General features: G+C 39.3%; 1 protein-coding gene across 4 annotated transcripts in view; it reads right to left on the bottom strand.

Moving 5' to 3' along the window:
- The window catches only part of runx1 (RUNX family transcription factor 1), a 207,751-nt gene that overhangs the window by 49,612 nt on the left and 136,147 nt on the right, over window positions 1-21,992 (bottom strand). For all 4 annotated transcript variants that reach the window (XM_048602839.1, XM_048602838.1, XM_048602840.1 and 1 more), the window contains exons 3-5: window positions 7,363-7,607; window positions 6,558-6,714; window positions 5,444-5,548 (exon numbers count right to left, since the gene is read on the bottom strand). In XM_048602839.1, the coding sequence (XP_048458796.1) occupies window positions 5,444-5,548; window positions 6,558-6,714; window positions 7,363-7,607 (507 nt within the window). The remainder of the gene's footprint in view (window positions 1-5,443; window positions 5,549-6,557; window positions 6,715-7,362; window positions 7,608-21,992) is intronic.

A 21,992-nucleotide genomic window follows, 5' to 3' on the forward strand; every position in this document is an offset into this window, starting at 1 on the left:
AGGCAGCAGAAGAGCAGGAAAGTTGACGTTTCGGGTCCCGACCCGAAACGTCAACTTTCCTGCTCCTCTGATGCTGCCTGGCCTGCTGTGTTCCTCCTGCTCCACACAGTGTTATCTATAAAAGTACAGCAATATGTTTCCAGATCAAGCTGTTGTGCGACATACAGGGAAACCTAGACCTGATGGCATTCCAATGCACCAACTGTACTTCTCCCAGTTGGTGGAGGTTGAAAATATGATTGATGCTGGCAAAGCAACCTTGGCAAGTTGCCTCTCTGGTACTGCACGTTGCAGCAAAGGCATGACACCAGTGAAAGGGTGGACGTTTAGGCCTGTGTATGAAATTGTTGTTCAAGGGGATTGTTATTATCAATTTAAGTGTCATTGTAGCTGCACAAATCTGGTGAAGTTTTAGAGCACTTCACCCGACTCCTGTCTTGTGTCCTGTACATGGTACCAAGACTTTGAGGTGTAGGGAGGTGAAGCACTCTTTATAGAACATTCACATTCTGACCTGCTCTAATAACGGAGCTTTTACATGGCTGGTGCAGTTGAGTTGTCAGTCAATGGTAAAACCTGATGTGATGATGGGAAGACCTTGGCAATAATTAAGCCATTAAATGCCATAGAGAGTTAGGCCGAGCTTACAGCCTTGAGAAATTCCTGCAATAATATCCAAGGGTTAAGATGATGGACTTCCACCATGGAATCCATTGTAAGTTTCCCCTTGATTCTTGCTGACTTCGTGTTTTGCTATTTTCATGGCTAACAGAATCTTTGCCAACAATAGTAATCTAGGACAGTGCATGTTACTGATTTTCAGAGTGTAAAATCAATAAATTTTAATTGTCAAAGTCCGAATTCCATTCTTGAAAGTTGTTTTCACATTTATGTTTTCACCCATTTCCAGATTCATTTTTTAATGCTAATTTTTTTTTTATCACCCCTTTCCTCAGATTACTTCAGGTCATGGACTATTTCATTGCTGAGAGCATCATCCAGGCCACTGCAAATGCTCTTAATGTGGATCTTTCAAACTGCATTATATTGAAGAAGGCTGATTTATCCTCTAAGATATTTATCATCCCTGGTGAGAAGGAATTCCATCTGCCCCTCATATAGAATTAGGAATGTTGCAGGGGTACCTGCATGCGATGTATTGGTCATGAGTTTAAATGTCTTTAGCACTTCATGATTGTTTCATATTTGAGCAATAACATACTACAGATTGGATTTGATTTGGGTGAGCTGCCTGAGAGTAAATGACACACATGGAATCATAACTGAGTTGTAGGTTAATATCTTCAGGTGAGAATAAGAAAGAAATAAAATAAAATAAAATCATGTTATGAATACAATCTTGTATTCCATATGCAGCATATTTTCTTTCAGCAACCATCTCAGTACAATACCTCTTGAGTTGGGAAATTGTGAAAGTCTTCAAATAAGACACTAAATAACTCAGAGTCTGACTCCATGAATCCTGTAAATAAACAATGCCAATAGGCACTAATCGGTCTTGCAGATTTTGCCTGATGTAAAAGGTCAAAGACTGACCTAATCCATAAATCAGTCCCAATATGTACTTGTGCCTACAAATGTAAACAGCAGTCGACTGCTGAAAATGTAATAAAACAGTGGGAATCAAGAGCTAAATTAGATATTTGCTGCTAGCTGCATGTATTAATTTTATCTTTGAATTTGGCAAAAATTGTGATATAAACATAAAATAAAAACAGTTTTGGAATTGTCTTTAAACTGAAGTTATTATTTTAGTGATTCTCACATATTGCAGCCCAGCAACTCTAATATCACATTCCACATTCAAGACACCAGAGTTAACATGCATTTTGTGTTGGAAATGGCCTTCTGTGATGAACATGAGTAATTTAAAGGAAAAGAATTTTACAAAAGCAAAACGTTACTTGGATGATTTTCAAATATTTAAATGGTAATTTTCATTAGTTTACTCAGCTGAGTTTTAGAAATTATTTCTGCTAGAAGATCTAGTTGTTTCACATTAGAATGCACTTTATATTGCAAACTTCTAGTTCCAAATATTATTCTTTATTGCCAAATTATGAAATTGCCCTATGAAATACTGCAAGGCACAGCAAAACCTTCAAGTAATTATAACATATTCTGTTGTTAGAGGAAGTGATCTGATGTGATATAACAGCCTGAAAATTTCTAAGCTTACCTGTAAACTGGAAATTGGTACACAAACAATCTAATTTTGCACAAAAATATCCAGAGGTGGTGAAAATAGTTGTTATTGAACAGTTCTGAATGAAACTTGCTCTAAGTCACTTGCCCTAATTACTCCTGTTCTGTTTACATTGTATTGAAGCCATTTTTGAAATAACAACAATTATTCAGTCAGTGACATTGTTGATTTCCTTCTAACTTTCTAAAAGCTATAATTAGAAATAAATACATATGCTCTCGAATTAAAATATCCAGAAAATAATAGCATTTTCAAAGAGAAATGCACAAAACCATAGGTTATAATGTTGACTACCAAATCATTATTTCCTTGTTTAATACATGCCCGGTTAGCTGATCAACTGGAGCCACTGTGGTCATGAATCTGCCACAACCCCATTCAATTTATAGAGATTACTTTGACTCAGTTCTGTGGTTTGGCTAGGAGGTGAGCTGAATCTTTATCTGAAATCTGATGGTTTCTCTGATGTTCCCCAAACATGAGATCAAAGGTAATTTTGTGGTTTGGATGAATGGGTGAAAAGATAATCTTCTGCTATTCACAAATAAAAAGGCTAATTCTACCCACCTTCCCTCAACTGCTTTTTAATTTATTGTAATTCCTTGTTGGTACGATAACTTTAAAGTCAGATCTTATTGGAGTGCTTTTTATTCTTAAATATATTATTTTCAGATTAGAGACAAATTTAAATTTGTGCAACAGAACCTTTAAACTCAAGTTGGTTGAATAGTTTAAGTTAGATTATTAATCTTCTGCTGAACAATTCCACTAATTGGAGTAAACAGAACTGCAAATAAAACATTTTAATAAACACCATGATAACTGATCATTGACTTACAATTAGTTTGTTTCAAATTTTAAATGCTATAACGTTAATGACATGTATTGTCATTTTTAGTAAATTCTTTTACTTGTGCAGTCAGCAATGCCACCAACTGCAACCACCCAAATCTCGCAAATTCACACAAACCCATCCAGATATTCTGTGTGTCTGTAGACTTTTTAAACACTAAAGACTTTATCAAGTCAATTTAGGAAATGTTAGGATTTTACATTTTAAAAAAGTACAAGTAAATATAATGGACTGGTAAAGAGAGAAATGGAAGAAGAAAGAGGTATTGAAGTCCCAGGAGAAAATGAGGATCTGCTATGAATTAACAATATGGCACTTTTTTTTATCAGAATAATAGCCTGAGTATTACAACTCACATCAGTTTAGGAATGATTAATTTTGTTAGGTTATAATAGGTGCAGCCAAAGATTGGTTTAAAAGTCAGAACAGAACAACTTTCGAAATACAAATATTTACAGTAGCCAAAACAACCAAATGTATAATTACATTTGTACCAGGTATACACAAATGAAGTCATAGTTAAATTGTTAATAACTAACGACGCCCACATTTTAAATTAGCAAATCTTCTGAAAGCAATGAAACTACATTGATGCCTGTTACTCATCTGTCACTGATATCTGTATTTTCCTTACTATTTTACTATTAATGCATTTAACATGGTCACTTGTGACAAATTTTCAATGGAATATCTTTGTAAAATACTTGCAACTAATTCTGCATTAAAAATTGCAGTTTCAAATCTTTCAGTAAAAATTAACTGATGCTCAACCATCAATAATTCCAATTGGTATTTAATGTTTAAATTAGAAACAATGCGATTAGTTTATTTACTAGTCCATGCTTAATCTTGCTCAAGTATTTACTAAATGTGTAGTGTCAGCTCAGTGTCATTCAGTTTTTGCATTCACATTACAGTGAAACAACTACTCCACGAAAACAGTGGGATGCTTTGGATTGATCTTCTCATTATCAGATAGTTCAGGGAAAAGAAACAAACTATTTTTGCTGTACTGTTTCTGTGTATAACTATTGACTCACAACAGCTTGTTATGGTTATTAGATAGAACTATCATTTTGTGATAATAAATAAGTGATAAATAAGGAATAAATAAGTGCAAATAAACAGAATATATTTATATATCAACATTAACAATGACTTTTAATACTTTTTATTAACCTTTGATCAACAACGAGTACACTTGTCAAATATTATTGTTTGCATTGATATTAATTTGTATGAAATAACAGCTTCAGCTATTATATCCTGGGCATGGTTAACAATTTATACAGTATTATTACCTATTTGTCACTAACCGATAGTATATTTTGTTGATAACTGCAACTATCCGTACAGGTACTTAGATTGAACCATACTTTAGAATGTTGGTATTTGTTCCTTTGTATTTTGTTATTGGATTGTATCTAAGGTACTCAAAATAGTCAAATACCAACTTCTGAATGGGACAATTTATAAAATGATGCAACATCTTTGTATAATCAAATACACATTTAGAGCTCTAGTCTGATCTGACATGCTTTGCTAAAGTAACTAAATTCCTACAAATAATTTCTCATCAATATTTCATTATTTAAGTATTCAGGATGTTCTTGCCATTTTATTTATTTATGTGTGCAGATGTGCGTGTGTAGACTTTTTAAATTACAAAACCTATAAAGCTGATTGAGTAAATTGTAGGGCTTTTATATTATTTCTTTTAATATTGCTGTTAGTATGGTTCACACATGATGCCATTCCTTTTCAGTAATTAATAGATGACAACAATGTTCCATTAATGTATTTAACTTGGAACCAGTTTCAGAGACTCCCAAAAGCCGTATCAATGGGCAGTGTGTTGTAGGTCTAGGCAAGCAGAAGGGATTTAAATTTCTTGACGGGTAAGGGATTTAAAGCATTTAGTAACTTTTTTAAAAAAATGACTTGCAATAATTCACTAGAACGCTATCGGAATAACGTATGGATTTGGTTTTATGCCTCCCCTACCACACGCGCTACGTCGATACATTGATAATCTTCAAGTATACATTAAGCAGCTATTTTGCTTATCAAAGTATTCCATTTACCTGTCCACAATAAAGCAACACACACACACACACTAAAAAACCTCCTGCTTCTGAAGTTGACCAGCTGCATCCTTGTAACGGATGCCTCCCCATGTGTGTTGTTCCAACATTGGGGCTGCTACATTTGGAAATGTTAAGATGCAAGGCGTTCAACCAGCGAGCTTTTACAGCTCTTGGTTTTAAAGAGCAGTGGTTACTAATGTGGTGAAGGACAGGGTGACCATTTGCCCGTCCGTTCGGCGAAAAGAAATGATAAGCAATGATAATTGGAGTACTCACTCCTGGGTTCCCTGGGTCCGTCAACCGTGATCTTGATGGCTCGGTGGTAAGTGGCAACTTGAGGCGGGTTTGTAAACACCGTGATTGTCAACGTGAAACTCTTCCCTGCAACGGGAGGGTGGGAGGCAAAATTACAGATAAGTCGGCTCCAAAGATAATGGAGGGGTGAAGAGAAGACAAAATGAAACCTGATTTTGTTACAAGGTCTACACGCCATTCCAAAATGTTACCATTAAACTGGACACGACTTCTAGGCGATCATCACATTATTAAACAACTTGAAATTTATCTGAAAGATTTCGAGGTTACGTTGATTGTTGCCTGGGTCATTATCGTTTCTTATTTCCTGAATATCACAGTTTTTCCTATTAGGCCAAACAATTTCCCGTGATATTAGATAGATTGAATTTTAATATACTGTATAATAACGAGGTTGGCTCTGAATGCTATACTAAAGCATTATTTTTAAAGGTAACTTGAATATTATAGAAGAGCGTTTGCATTTTTGTGATTTTTGATGTGCGGCATTTTTTTTGTTTAAAGCGTCGTTTCTATGCTGTAGTAAAATGCAGAGCGGGATGTCTCGTCAACTTTTGAGTTCACTTTGCAACAGAATGCCATGTGTCATTGTTAACTTTGGGGTTTGATCTCACAATAATAGCGTGAACTGCCCCGTGGCTTGAGATATTTTGAGTTGAGTGGCCAGCCAGTTCGGGAGAGACACCGTTTTTGAGTTCTACCAATGTGGTCATGGAGGGGATGGAGCGAGACGGCGAGCGGATCTGCTGGGACGATTGTACTGTGGCAGACTAAATAAAGCGCCACTCTGTTTACCTAAACAGTGGTGTGTTGATCTAAGCGTCCCTCCAGCTCACCAAAACAAATGAGACATCAGTAACCATCACTAGATTGCATAGGGAATCAACCAAATCTGATGTAGTCTGGATATTTCTGAATGCATTCATCAGCCTGGGGTTGCTTTGTCACTTGATAGCTCTGGCGTGCGGGCATTGACTTTGAAGTGAGCAGGAAGTGAAGTGTGAGAGTACAGGGAGGAGAAGTTGTACCCAGGCTGAGATGCAGAGGGGGGCACTTTGCTGCTCTTGTACTGTACCTCGGCCACTCCGTCCGACGAAACGCAGGTCGTTGAAGCGGGCCACTTGATTCTTCATGACCGCCGTGGCGTTGCGCAGCTCGGCCGAGTAGTTCTCATCGTTACCGGCCAGGACCGTGACCAGGGTCCCGTCAGGGACATCTCCTAGAGCGACTACCTGTAATCCGGGGTGGGAGAGAGAGCGAAAGACTGAGACGGAGCAGCACCCAGATCACATGAGATCACTGCTGACCGCTAGACCTTCAACAACTTCCCATCCAAACATCCCCTCAGTCTGCCAAAACAAAACCTCCCTCCCCCACCCTTTACAGACATTATTAATACAGACCCTGCTTTAAAACAAAACCCACGCGCTCTCTACCCGAACGTGGAGGTGTGTGTATATATCATTTCTGTAAGGAAACTACTGCCTCTCCAAGCTGACAAGAGTTCAGTCTGCGAGCAGTCCCGAAGTCAAACATAATTCTAGCCTGAACGTACACAACAGCCTGTCCTTAAAGTCAGCCAGTGTAGGAATGACAGTGGGAAGGGATGCGATACACCGATTGTGTATTTGAATTGTTTCTGACCCATAATCCGCCCCAAAACGATTTAAAAATATACACGCAATATTAGCGAAAAAATCTGAATAAAACCAATGTATTGAAGGGCAGGAGTATATATCGTCGCCATGAAAATTACTCGCACGTTAACAAGGGCCAACTGAGTACTCAAGTGTAACAGTTAACAGGGCAGGCTTCCGGACAGGGAGAGAGAGAGAGAGTCCCAGCAAAGTACAAGCAAATGGAAAAGCTGCCGCACTCACCTTAAATGCGATGGGTAGCGTCTTGTTACACCTCCAGTGAGTCGGGAGGACGGAGCAGAGGAAATTTGGACTGTCCGTCCGGACCAGCTCCCCGGGATGATCGGCTAAAACGTCGACCATGCTGCGATCGGCGGCTCGGAGTTTACTCAGTGCGCTCTCCTGCGGGGCCAGCGGGAGAGAGTCGCTCATCTTCCCCGTGCTCAGCGTGGTGGAAGGCGGCGTGAACCGACGGCTGGTGTTGGTATCTACAGGGATACGCATCACAACAAAACTTAACAATCTCAGAAGGGAGGGAAAAAAAATAAAGTGAGAAGCGAAAAAAAATAAACAGCGGGCAGCAACGCAAAACTTTCGCCTGGGATTTTTTTTCTAGCCTTTCCTCGATCCACCTGCGAAGCAGGTCAGCCAAAGTCGATCAATTCTGATCAGTCCCAGCAATAAAACTAAACACAAGGGCTCTGAGGCTTTGATCAGTCACTCGTTCCAATAACGAACTGTCCACCTGTCGACTTTCTGCTGCTGCGCTCCCCTTTCACTTTTCAGACTCATAGCACGTTTCTGACAGCCGCCTGCTTTGCATGATCTTACAGCCTTGGTGGACACTTTAAGATGTTATCACAAAGCCAGCAGAAGACTGACTCAGACCGCTTTTGTTTTCTTTCCAGCAGCACGGTAGTTTAATCCAGCGATCAGGCAATAAAATAAGCAATATACCAGGAGCCTCTGTCTGTTCAGGTTGACTTTTATTTTCCGTTTTTATTTAAAAGAAGTCTCCCAGAATGTTCTCCACTTCCACGGGGTTTCAGTCACGGTTTGCTTATCGGTGCTTTCGCTTTCGAGATCTTTATTTTGGGTGCCGCGTGGTTTTGCAGCTCGGTTAGACTTGCGGCTCTGCTGTGGTTTGAGACATGCAAACACCAGATATATAATCTCTTGACCGAAATTCAGAGCCCAAACACACACACACACACACACACACACAGAGACACAGACAGAGAGACTTTAGTTCAAGATGAACTTCACACAAGAGACACCCGCCCTGAAGATGACTCTGAGCCAAATAACTTAAAGAAAATCTTGCGAGTCGTTTCTTTCAAAAGCTGGCGAAACTTTTTTTTAAAACAAGAAAGAAGATCTCGGGCTTCAGAAGAAATTAAATGTTTCTTTTTCACTCAAAACATAATGTTTCTCTCCTCTGCACCGGCATTCCTTCTCTTTTTTAACGTCTGTCTTTGTTGTTGTTGTAAAATAAAAGTATTTTGGTATGTCGTGCACCACTGGAACACTCCTAGGTACAACAGCAGGAGCAGTGCAGCGCTTTATGAATGAGGCTCCCACATGCCTTGTCCTTCTGATTTAAGGTGAATATTTCGGGATGGCTCCACGGTCTCGGCGGCGCGCATTAACACACTATATTTGCATATCGCCTACTTCCAACCAATCGACGCCACCGCCCAGGGCACGGGCACGGGCGTGGAGAAGTCGATTGGCCCGCTCGCCAGCCAATCAAAGGCGGCCGGCGAAGTGAAGCGTGCGCTTTTCAGGTGCCCTCCCCCCATCCTCGGTGAACCCGCGTGCGCCATTCGCGGGAGTTGCGGGGTGGTGGGGAACGCGCGCCAGTGCATGGGTCACGCGGACCGGAGCGGGAGCGCGCAGTAGGAGGTTGGCGGTAGCGAGCTCCGCTCCTGTCAATGGGATTCCTCGGCGCTCTCCCCCACTCCAGCAGCCGCACTTAACCTCCCGCCCCCGCGCTTCACTTTGTAGCGCGGAGCAGTTTCAAAAGAGCTCCTTTTCAATCAGGGAATATCTTTAATGTCACTTATAGGTCTTCTATTATCGATCAAATCAAAACAACAACCTTCAATTTAAAAATCTTTTTTGGGAAGCAATGTGGGTAAATATGTTTCAATTATGCTTGACCCGCAAGAAATAAAAACACAAGGAAAATGTTTAGTTCCCTGTTGGTGACTTCTTCCCCCAACAACCTCTGTTGACTGAGGTTTATGTACACTGCTGACAGCTAAATGTTTACACCATAGATTCAATTTGAAATAAGTATCAGTGATTTTAGCTTTGGATTTTGAAATCTTATGCTATTTTTGGCATTTCAGGTTTTTGACTGCTCAACTTTAGACACTGACAAGCATGCAAATGTCGGGTTGATCAGAACGCGGGCTCATTTGCTGGACTGTTGGCTGCAAATATTAGTTTGCAAAAAAACTGGGATAAATGACTTTGATTTGCAAAGCTGTGGAAATTTGTCATTTATAAGACAAATCTACGCCCAATGACTGCAACTTGACCATTCCCTATGTATATATAGCAAAATATTTCTCAGTCGTGCATGTTATTAGCATACACGTCCTCAAATAGATCAGATGTGATTTAAAAGATTAACAATGATCGATTCTTGCACATGATTCATGTAAAAATATATGAAGTTTCAAATAATTGAGAAATTCCACTGTCTGAAGCGTTGTATTTTTTCCCGGCGCGTTCCGATTAAGGTTTCCGACACTTCCTGGTCTGATGGTGATGTTCATGGGTCTGGATGCTGACTGATAATCCAACAGGTATGATTTCAATCCCACATCATCGGTGCTTTGTGACCCTTTGAAAACCGCAGGAATCTAGCTACTGTCTGCACCAAGATCAGCGACAAACGTAGCAAGAGTGGGAGGTTAGGACAGCGTGAGACTCTCCTCACAATCGATTCATGGGGGGCATTGGGCTGCAATTTCAGTCGTTTCCTGACGTGGAGGAGGGTTTAATGGATGAACCCGATGACATATATAAAAAAAAAACACGCAATATCCAGTTTTCTCCTGGAAAAGCCGCTGTGCAGGAGCTGCGGAGCGGTCGGATGAACTCCAGGGGGCAGCAATGAACCTTCAAGCGGTGTTGTAGTGAGGCCTGACTGCTTTGTAATTACTGGAGTTCTGGGCTTGACTGTTGAATTACTCTTTTTATGCAGGGCAAGCATTACATTCTCGAAAACAGAAACACAAAAATAACAAAATGTGCATTAACCCTCTCCACATGGTGGGCGATTTTATCTCCTGCCAGACTATAAACTAACTGCGAATATTTTTTAATCCTTGTGTCATACGTATCATATGAGCTAGCCACCCCCCGCGCGACGTCTGCATGTCTTGGCAGTACATTTTAGTTTCTATAACTAAACAGGAAGAGTCTCAGTAAAGATATGAGTATTAAGAAAAATGCAGCGACAGCCTCTTTTTTTAAAATTCCAGTCGATTTAACAGAATATAACTCTGCGGGCTACATAACTGCACATCCAAAAATAACAAGACAATTAGAATTATTGATTTTATTTAACTTCAGAGATTCACATGAATTAAATTATGTTCATAAGATTGAATTATTATTTGACGAAATGCACAAGGCGGCAGGATAAATGTCTACTGGCAAAATTGTAATAGATTTTTTGAAATACCAAATCCAACTTTATTAAATTGAATGATTTTAAATTGTGACTGCCCATCTCTTATTCCCCCAACCCACTTTGCTTTATTCTTAGGCATAATCTAAAACTATTCTATGTAAGGATTTTAAAATCTATTTTCATTTAAAAGTCTCGGTAACAAATGGCATTTACAGTTTAATTGGACAACACATTTTGAGTTTACAATGTCTTGAAAAATATTTTCTGTGAGCAGAATGTAGTGGCAAAAACATGTTAACTTTACATCAACCTTTTATCGATTCGAAAATATCGTTCAATACTATCACATACATCTGATACTAACATCAGATGCTTAATTATACTTGATTCATAATTGAAAATGGACTTCCAAATTAAATGACTTGCTCGAATACCCAAGAGCCCAGCGGATTTGAGTCACCCAGATATGCTAAATATCAATACTGAAGTTGCAAGTACAGAACTGCAGATTCTCAACACGTTTTCAGCGCAGTATTAAAACGAAGAGGACCCTGGGCACCCTACAGTGCAAATGTCTGTCTTGCCCTACGGGATAAGACGGGGCAAAAACAGATTCAGTCATATTTAGGATCAGTGGAAACAACACAATTATTGCAACTTCACAGTATGGAACAGAAACAACCACAACTCGGGAATCGTCTGAAACGGCAGCCTGGTTAGAGTTAATGTTAACACATAGTAGGCGAAGCCAGAAATTCAGTTAACTGAGATAGTCGCAGAAATAGTAGTTTAGTGATAGGATTAGGATTTGCAAGGAACGGAAACCTAAACAGTGTTATCAGAAACAGTGAGGGATGCATTTAACAATGAGGACGATGTTCACTCAGGAGTCTGACACCTAGAACCTCTGCCCCGAAAGCCAGAGGCTGTCAACATCCCAGATCACTGCCTAAACTCATATCCTTCCTCGCCCAAAGTATTCCTGAAGGTTTAACGGTTTATTGACAATATCCATGTGATTCGCGCGACTTTGACATTAAACGTGAATCAGAAACACAGAACTATGTCCTATGACAGCGCGGGGCAAACTAATTAGTGTTTCCTTATCGTTAATAGCTTTGATCTTTTCGTCATTGGACAGGTGACTTTGGAAAGAGGAACTGCGAATCCATCTCGAAAAATCTACGCCCAATGACTGCAACTTGATGTTCATGGGTCTGGGCGCTGATTGATAATCCAACGGGAATGATTTCAATCCCACATCGTCGGTGCTTTGTGACCCTTTGAAAACTGCAGGAATCTAGCTACTGTCTGCACCAAGTTTTGGTTGTTTCTGTGCCATACAGTGAAGTTGCAATCCGATAATCTGGAATATGATGTCGCCTTAATATCATGGTTGTACTGATATCACTGAATGGTGGAAAATTGAATGATGCTTCTTTGCAATAACTTCGTACAGACGAACACCGTTTAAAGATAAAATATTGAAACACATTAAACACACCTTTGAAACTATTTCAACCAGCTATTTCAATTGGTTCGACTGAGCAGGCTGGCAAATAGCAGAAATCAAACATCAGAACATTTGTTTTGCCTGATTTGAAGCTAACATTGTCTTAAAATGGCCTACATGCATGCATGTCACTAAGGGCCCGGTTGTGGTTAATGAGGGCCCGCTTCAGTCTGGGGATCACAAAGATTTCGCAGAATCTACAACAAGCTGACAATTTTGCCTGTGTCACTTTCTCTTGTCCTCCGTTTACACAGAGTGTGTGCAAACGATCCCACCGCCCAATCATGTTTTGAGTTGATACTGAGCACCTCCTAATGATCCAATTACCTGCAAGAGTTTAACCTCTGCAGAGCGAAACCAAAAAAAAACACAAAAGAAACATTAAAATGCAGTTACTGATTCTCTCATATGCCACCAGTCCCAGTTAGATCAGATCGGGTTTAACCATTTAAAAGCATATTAATTTTGTACAGTGGTTATTCCAAATCAATGATCAATTGAATCAAGTTAAAGTGTACTCTGTACTCTGAACCTCTCTCTGAACAGATGGGTACAGTGCACGAAGTGAGAAAATGTTAGATGTATTTGGTTAAAATGTATAAGGACCGCTATGATTTTTTTTCAATTAAAATCTATAATTCCCAATTCCCAAGCCGTAAAACTTGCACTGGGATTTTCGGGGAGTTTTAATACGGTGTATTTCAGGGCAGGACAGGACCATGTTGTTAGCAGCGTTTAAAATAACGTGGCAGACTAATTGCACATGCCTCCATGGGTAACAACTACAGATACCAATCCCATTGATTATTATTAATCTCAGCATTTCTTGCGCTCAACTATTTATTAAATCTAGAGCCCTATTACACACCCAGAGCTACCACGCGCTTTTCCACATAATTTGCAACAGAAGAAAAGTAAATAAATAGGGCTATCTTAAGATATCCGTCCACCTCTCTTCCAGGTCCGTTAATTTGCAGCTCTGTTGCCCGTTCCCAGGAGGCTCTCTAACAACTCCCTTTACACTGGTCATCGTCAACTTTAAACACCGGAATCATACAATTGCGAGCTTACAATGAAAGCTATCTAACTGTTTCATAGCTACATATTAATACATTTCTAACCGAGAGTGCAAACTTCTGTTAAAGGCTTAGCAATTTTGCCAACATTCGATATTTGTATAATCCCAGCATCATTCTGATCACATTACTCCGCTTACGTTCAGGATCGTTCAACCAGGTGGAAAGAAAATTCATAATTCAGCACTGCATTTCAATTGCATTTATTTTTCCCCCTTTTTTTTATTTTGAAAGCAGAACGGATACTCCTAGGTTTAACACTTGCTTTTGAATCAACAGGATGTTATTTGGCATTTTCCAAATGCATTTCATTCGGAGAAGCACTCAGCGAAACAAACTCGGCTTTCTGCTCCAGGATTAGAGTGATATACACCACACACCGCTTCATGCTGTAGTAACTACAGGATTCAGTCTATACCGCGCAGAAATTAAAAATCCCACTTCCAAAACCAGGCTGAGCGCGACTGCTGCATCCCAAAACAACAAGGAATGGCGAGAGAAATCTCACTGTGTGTCATTATTTGACTTAAGGGAGTTGTCATGAAATAAAGTTCCGAAGGTGCCCCGTACAACAGGATTTTTATAACATGCCTGCTTATAAGGACTATTCTTTCACCACGTTATGATTCCTATACCTAGCCTTCCGCTGACCATGGTACTTGGTTTAATAATACTGTATTACTGAAACCACGAGATATTTTAAACTCTTCGGTAAAAGAGGCCTCGCCGCTACAGCCTTGTCTCCAGGAGATGTTGGCGATGCTGAGTCGTTTCCTTATGGTGCTGCAACTTTGTGGAAGTGCATCCAGAGGGAATGCCATTCCCAATGTTACGCATCACACCTCAGTCGTGGGACAACCTTGCAATTGTAAACACTACTTCCACTGTTCACATTTCGAATCGATCTTATTCCATAATTGAGATTGGAACCCGAAACGTTAACTCTGTTTTTCCTTCACAGATGCTGCCAGACCTGCTGAGCTTTTCCAGCAACTTTGTTTTTGTTCCTGATTTACAGCATCCGCAGTTCTTTTGGTTTTTATTGAGATATTGGAGATGGTTAAATTCAGGCTAACTCATCCCAGTCGGTTAGGCTGGACTGGGATTTGATTCCTCATGACATGAAAATATGCCTTAGAGTCACAAATAGATGAAATATTGTACAAACATGTTTTCAAATGATCCTACTCCTTCGGAAACATTTCTTGTCCGAAGTTGCGGAATAGGTTTCATCCTCTGCAATATTATTTTAGTTACTAACTATAGTTGGGACCACGATTTCCGTATTTGGACTTCCCAGGTTATATAATATTGTATCATTTTCTGGTTACATACCTGAATTCTTTCCATTTGATACCACCCACTCTGTACTGTGTGTGCGTGTGTGGGTCGGCTTAAAACAGTAGCCTTTTTGTAGCCCTTTTAAAAATGAATTTAGATTTGAATTTAGTTTCCTTTCCTGAGTTTATAGGCGCTCTATACAATCAGTATCCACTTCCATGCACTGTTTACTGACGAGGAAGAGAAAGGACACAACACTCTGATTTACAGAAGCAAGCCCAGCAACCCAGTCTGCTTCAACAAATAGTGGCGTTTAAACTCTTTTCATCCGCGTGGGTTTCCCCTTTAATGTAGTTTTCTCAGCTACTGAGAGGGTTTCTCTGTGTCAGCATTGAGAGCTCGGCTATTCAAACAGTCCCTAAACCTCACAGAAATAAATATTCAGAGGTTTTGCCAAAACTGGGGCTTGTGGCTAGAATCGCACACCCTGGTTTCTGCTGCAATCCATACGGGCAAATATTTCATACTATTGCAAGGAAGTTGCTCCTACACTTTCTTCCGGTGTGAACTTGAGCTACAAATCTTATCTTGCACATGAACAGGACACGGCACACTTATCTGTATCTTATTCCCCCCCCCCCCCCCCCCCATCTTCCGCTTTATATTACAATTATGTATCTCACATTCAGCACAAAAGTGCCTGTGATGTAGCAATTATTATTTCAGTTAGTACCTGCTACGTTGTAGTGGGAACCAAAACATTATTGTGCGTTATGTTAAAAAAACACCTCGCGTCTGCACGGGGTTATTGAGGTGTCGGAGAACTAGCATTTGTGAAATACTGCAGTCACATCTGATTGAATTAAAGATACCGGGAAGCTAGCTGAAGTGGAAAGACCCATTAACCACGATCGACACCGCTAACGTCTCATCCCAGCCACAGTTAGAAGCCACAACTTCAGCTCGCTAACCGTTCTTTCCACTGAACAGACTGATTGCAAAGAGATATTTCAAGAAACTTCTCTCTGAGTGTAATTCAGCCACCGGAAGGTTATGGTTGAAATATAGGTTTTGATACGCCGTAACATTTTATCTGGGCTCGGAAACTATTTTTTTTAGAATAATCCATCTCCCAAACGCAATTGCGACGATATTGCGCCTGTTGTAGTGGAGAGGGCTGAGAAACTGAGCAAATGATTCAGAGCCGCGTGACATCCGTTACAAAAGTGGCTCGATACTTACTGAGGAAATGTGTTGCCATTTGCTCCCCAAATGCAACAACATTGCATAAAAATACATGTAAAACACACTGAAAATGTTGTTTTTGAAGCAGATTTTGTTCTGAAAATAAGCCACTTGCCCCGCCCACTAAATAAAGCCATATAATACTTATGAAAACTAATATACTAATTATGAAAACTTGTGAATATGTTCATTCAGGAGATAGAATTCCTCAATATAACTCCTAAATTGTTGCATTACATAGTCCACACATTATCACCACGTCCCAAACAGTTTATATTGGACAAAGCCAATTAATATGAATTTGCATAGTTAGAAAGTTAATGACTGCCTTAAGAAGATAATGAGAAGAATAGTAGATTTTACTCTACCGATGATGCTGGTGGAAGCTTGGCTTTTTCGCATCAGGTATATTGCCCATGATAGGTCAGAGGGAAAACGAAAATGCCCCTCATTCATGGTGAAGAACAGCAAGAGCAGAGATGGTCAATGAGAGTGAAGCACCAACTCTGAAATACCACTGCTGGAGTAAGGTGCATGCTTTTACATGGACTTTTTACTCCCCCAGAGATGATTAAACTGGCAAATTGGGAAATGACATGCAGTCAGGCTTAATAACATTTTTCACTTACCAAATTCACCAGAGAATTTGATTCATTTTTGCCCGAGGCACCTAAAACCTGGTAATTTCATTTAAGCATTACAATGATGCTCACATTTCCCATCAAGTTAGTTAAAGTTGAGTTGTAAGTTGAACATCAAATCTTCTTACTAAAAACAAACTTTCAAAAATAATTCTGACTGCACCGTGATGAAATGGGCACACCAGAGAAACACATCCTTGGAACACAGTATAATATTCCAGAGGAATTACTGCTAGTGGAATTGGGGGATCAAAGCTGGTGTTCCTGGTTTTAGCCTACTGAGAATAAATGTAATAATACCTCTGTTAAAATAAAAATAAAGGATTTTTTTCAAATGGTAAGCATTCAACCACATCCATTGTTGCCATCAGTAAATTAACAAAATAGAGTACATGTTATTAGAATTTGCCAGTAAAAGTAACCAATTATTGCCATTTGAAAGGGACAGTGTCTCTTGATTGATACTATTGAGGGAAGTAACAATGCCATGAGTCTTGAAATGAAGCAGCACTTACATTTATCTAGTGCCTCTCAGAACAGCAAGGTGGTTTACAATCATTGACGTACCTTTGAGGAGTAATCACTCTTGAAATGCAGGGAAACAGTTTAATTTCAACAAAGAGCAGACAGGATTCAGGAAGAGCATCAAGAGCAGCATGTTTGCAATTTAAGAAGAACAAAAAAAATGTTCAAAGCACAGTACATAGAGTTTGAAATTCACAGAAGCATAAAAAGCTAGATTGGAGAAAGAGTGATCAGAAAGGCTTTTACTGCCTATGCCCCAAAATGTCTATTCCTGGAAGAGATGGAGGGCGATGACCTGAATTCATTATCAGCACCACTGCTTTCATAGATTAATAAATTACTGGTGGAATTATTAATATTATTTTGTGACTATTCCAACTATTATGAGACTCCACAGTCTGATAATAGTACAATTAATGCTAACTGATAGTGATATCAGTCATTGGCCTATGCCAAGATTGTTCATCTCCACTGGAGTTACAAACAGAATTCTGCATTCTATTATTACAATAAGACTAAACAAAAGAAAGTAAAGGAAGAAAACAGAAAAAAATAATTCTTTCCCAATGCCCTTTCTGAAGTTCCTTGATGCCTCTGAAGTCGGCTGGTCCCAGTGGTTTGAAGATCTGTCAACTCTTTTGATTTTACTTGGAGTTGTAGGTGTATAACTTTATTTGATACATCATTGAAGGTATCAGCAAAGCAGATTGACAGGTGGAAGTCAATCTCCTTTTCATCAGGTGGAGGAAAGTTATCAAAACAAACTGCCCAATGTGACTAGGCAGATTGGATGAGTGGCCAGAGGATTCAATGCAGAATATGATGGCTTTCCAAAAGAGAGAAAAAAAGCTCAATGATCTTACCAAGCTATCTAAGGTAAGTCTTCTAACTCATAATTCTAATTACTCAATCTGTATATTTGCATGACCTGTTGCTGAAATATTTATAATAATTCCCTTCTCTGATTATCTGCAGTGTGCTCCAATCACCGCAGCATACTTCATTCCACCTTATTTTGATCCTACTGCAGCACTTGGCACCTGCTATATTCCTCACAGTTATATTTTTATCCTCTGTGTGCCCCTATTTTCTTTCACATACCAGCAGCACTTTTCTAGTCTGATGTGACCTGTGTCAAATTTTCTCAATCATCTAACCCTAATACAATCTATTCTTTATCGCAGATAAGCTTGCATGTAAAACAAGGAGGAGACTACCACAAAGGGAACAATAGGTGGAACATCGCTCATCCATGCACTCTTTTTACTTGAAAAGCAAGTGCTAGATATCATAAGCAGGAAACTTATCAGAGGTGTGACATCTGATGAAACCAAAGGACAAGCTCCATAGGGCTTTTAAGTCAACCTTTTCCCTATTCTTCTCTCTCTTAAGCTCACTGTCATACACCAATATGATAAATACCCACTCATCCGCCTGTTTTTACATGCTATTACATGGTATCCCTTCTGCACTTTTCCATTGCAGACCCAGAAGAGCAGGACCAGTGCAGGGGGGAAGAGAACTGCCTGAGAAGTAGCCCATGGTGCTCCGGGCCTGTGAGACTTCAACAATATGGGAACATCCAAGTACTTTTATCTCCTGCTTGTCAGTCTCCACGAGGAAGCTAATGAACATTTGTGAATTTGTAAACAGTACATCAATGAACTGTTGGACCACAATCTGGTGTGGTGTGATTTCTGACCTTGTCCACCCCAGTCCAACACCGGCACCTCCACATCATGTTTTTGATGTGAGTAGAAGCAGTTTGGGAAGAAGGAAAGGTATAAAAGTTTAGAGACCTGGTGCCTTTCATTTTTGTAGGTAGTGTAGTGCATATCTTTTTTGATTTAGTCCTCGCTCCAATAGGTTACATAGAAAAGTAAATAGCAGTTTCCCTGCTGAAACACAGCCACCCGAAACACTGTCACCTTACCTACTGCTGCCTTAAATACTGAAACTTTAAACACTGTCACCTTAAACACTATTGCCTTAAATTCTGCTTTAAACACTGCCACTTTAGACTTTGCCACTTCAAGCCTTGTCACTTTAAACACTGCCACCTGAAACACTGCCACCTTAAACACTGCTGCCTTAAACACTACTGCTGTGTGAAGTTCTGGCATGTTGTCCTATTTCAGGCCTCATGTGTCTTTGCTTTTGCCTCTTCAGATCTTTGCTGCTTTCCTGCAGCAGCTTTTCTAATTGATTTGACAGCCTCAAGGGTAAACCCATCAGCATCTCCATATTCACCAACTCTGAAGCAGCAAATCCTGGTAGCATGTTCAGTGAAGTTTCAAGATGAGAAAGAGGGACATAAACTAGGTTGCTATTGCAGCAAAGCTCTTTTGTGTTTATGAACTGCTTCTTTTTGCCTCTGGTTTGCTTCAAATGCAGAATGTGCTAACTATTCAAGTCTTCCATTTAGTGCACAATTTAGATGCAAAAATATAAGATTAGAAATGTGATTACGAAAAGAGAATTAAGTTCGCCCACTCACTTTAGGTACTGTTCCGGTCATAAACAGACCACTTAATCTTATTTTACTGGCAAAATCCTATTCCTCTGTTTTCTGCGAATGAATAATATGTCCATTTCTTGTGTCAGTGCTTCTTATGTTTAAATATTAATAAATATGTGACTGTTTGCCAGTTTTATTATGATTATAAGTTAGAACATCATTCACATAAGAATCAGAATATATTAAGTGATAGCGCATTGGTCAAAGTACAAAAAGACAAAAATCATTTCTTGCAAGGGATTACAGGGGCAAACAATTTTAAATGAATGAACACTACATCAACCTACTTTTTAATTGTAGTTATTGATTATTGTGGTGATAGTATTGTATATATTGCATGTGGCACAGTGAAAATGGCAAAGCATGGTAAAGAGTAATGTTTAGAGTGGGTTGGGTCACATGTTAGTGGGTATACCATTGTCAGTTCAATTGGTCTTGATTTTTTTTTTGGTTGTTCTTTATGAACCATCATAATCAGTCTCTAATCTCTACAGTATACATTGCTTCAGCCTTTTTTGAACTTTGGAATTTTATGGGTGCTGGTACAAGTCAGATGAATTGAACATTGTAAAAGATGTTCAACATGCCTGAAGTAGTTGCACTGTAGTTTCTTCTGAATCATAGAGAGTCATTGCTGACCATTAGATAAGTATATGAGACATTGATGTTACATGTAGATGTCTATATTTCAAGGTTCAGTGATTTTGATAAAAATGAATTGCAAAGATCATTTGACTATTGCCAACTCACCACATACTTAAACAGAGGGTTAGGACTGTCAAATTTAGCCAGACTTTCTACTCATGATAGCTATCCAGTGAACACTGCTGAAAAAAACTCACAAGCACTGTATTGGACTTGGCCCTATTGTGTTGACATTAACTTGACATTTATTGTGTGGGCTTTAGAATGAGGTCTGGCCACAATGACACAAACAGGACCTGGGAAACCCCAGAAAAATCCTGCCTGCTCAGGAAAGGAAGAGAGACCATTGTGGGATGCTGCCACACCTACTGAGTTTCTCCAGCTCTTTTTGTTTGTTCCAGATTTACAGCATCTACAATACTTTGCTCTTATTTACCTAAAATGTGCAAGTGAGTGATAAATACATGGACTCACATTCATTAACTCAGACCAGCTACTTTCCAATATTAAAGGACAAATAGTACCTCACAAGTTAATTTATGAAGAAACATAAATTAAGTTATTAGACAACTATCAAGGGAATATTTGTGTACTAGTTGGTTAGATTAACCAAATGTCATTGCCTGTAACGTTCCTGTTATTCTGCTGCTACAATACAATAAATGACAGCAGTTAGCAACATTGAACACCCTGTTTCGCAAATCTTTCCTTTGTTTGGTGAGGCAATATTATTTGGTAATGTGCATTATTGTGACAGTTCTGCTACTGAATGTTAGTGCAATGTTTCAGCAACTTATAAACAAGGTGTTTCCTGATGGCTAGAGAAGCACAGTGGTCAGCTAGAGCTGTCTTTAGTTGTGTTGAAATGAGATAAAAGGCTTCTACCAGACACAATCTCTACACATAGTCACCACTGAGAAGTAGGATAAGATTATCACTGGAGTAGGTTGACACCAACTAACAGCACTGCACACCCTCCCCCCACTTATCCCCAGTATATGCACTGTTCTTGCCAGTATTTAGCCTGTCCGATAATTCCGATGAGGCTGGAGGGCACATGAAGTGTTCTGCACTTTATTTTAAGGCAGAATTTCAGATTGAAAAACTCAGCCTTTGTTCTGTTTAATAATTCAAATGGAAGTATTGTGTGGATACTTTTAACTGCTACTTAAAAGTAATTAATTGATTTTCTGACATATCACTTAACAATATATTGCACTGACATGAAGTTGGGATCTACTGTTGATTGGAATGGATGATTTGATGGTTGCCCAGGCATTAGTTTAGCATAGAAAGTCAAGAAAACTTTATTTCATTGTGGGTGGAAGAAATGTACAACAGTTGGAGACTGTATCCTCTTCCTACTTGCTTTTGAAGCACAGAATGTCCTTTGAGGAGTCTGAACATCTCATATTTCTACTATTGAGATGTACATTTTTTCTGCAAGTGACTGGATGGGTAGAATCTCTTCTAATCCTGAACTTTCCTAAATTTCTATGTTGATATGTAACAAAGTTTAATGTGGACATTTCTTAATCAACAGCTAATAACTGCTTGGTCTTGGAGAACAAAGATAACTAACTCACATAGCATTGGTGAACTTGATAAGAAACTGTAGGAATTGGAGTTTTGATCAAGGATTGTAAAAATTGATGATGATTCAGCCTTTAGGAACTGCTGTGGCTTTTTTCATTAGACAAGATTAGGGTTAAAAACAATAGCGTAATGAAACTGAGTAGTGCAATGGGTTAGATGCTGGCCTTTCAACAATGGGACGTTG

The sequence above is a fragment of the Rhincodon typus genome, chromosome 11 (genome assembly GCF_021869965.1).
Source record: "Rhincodon typus isolate 14 chromosome 11, sRhiTyp1.1, whole genome shotgun sequence".
NCBI classification, from domain to species: domain Eukaryota; kingdom Metazoa; phylum Chordata; class Chondrichthyes; order Orectolobiformes; family Rhincodontidae; genus Rhincodon; species Rhincodon typus.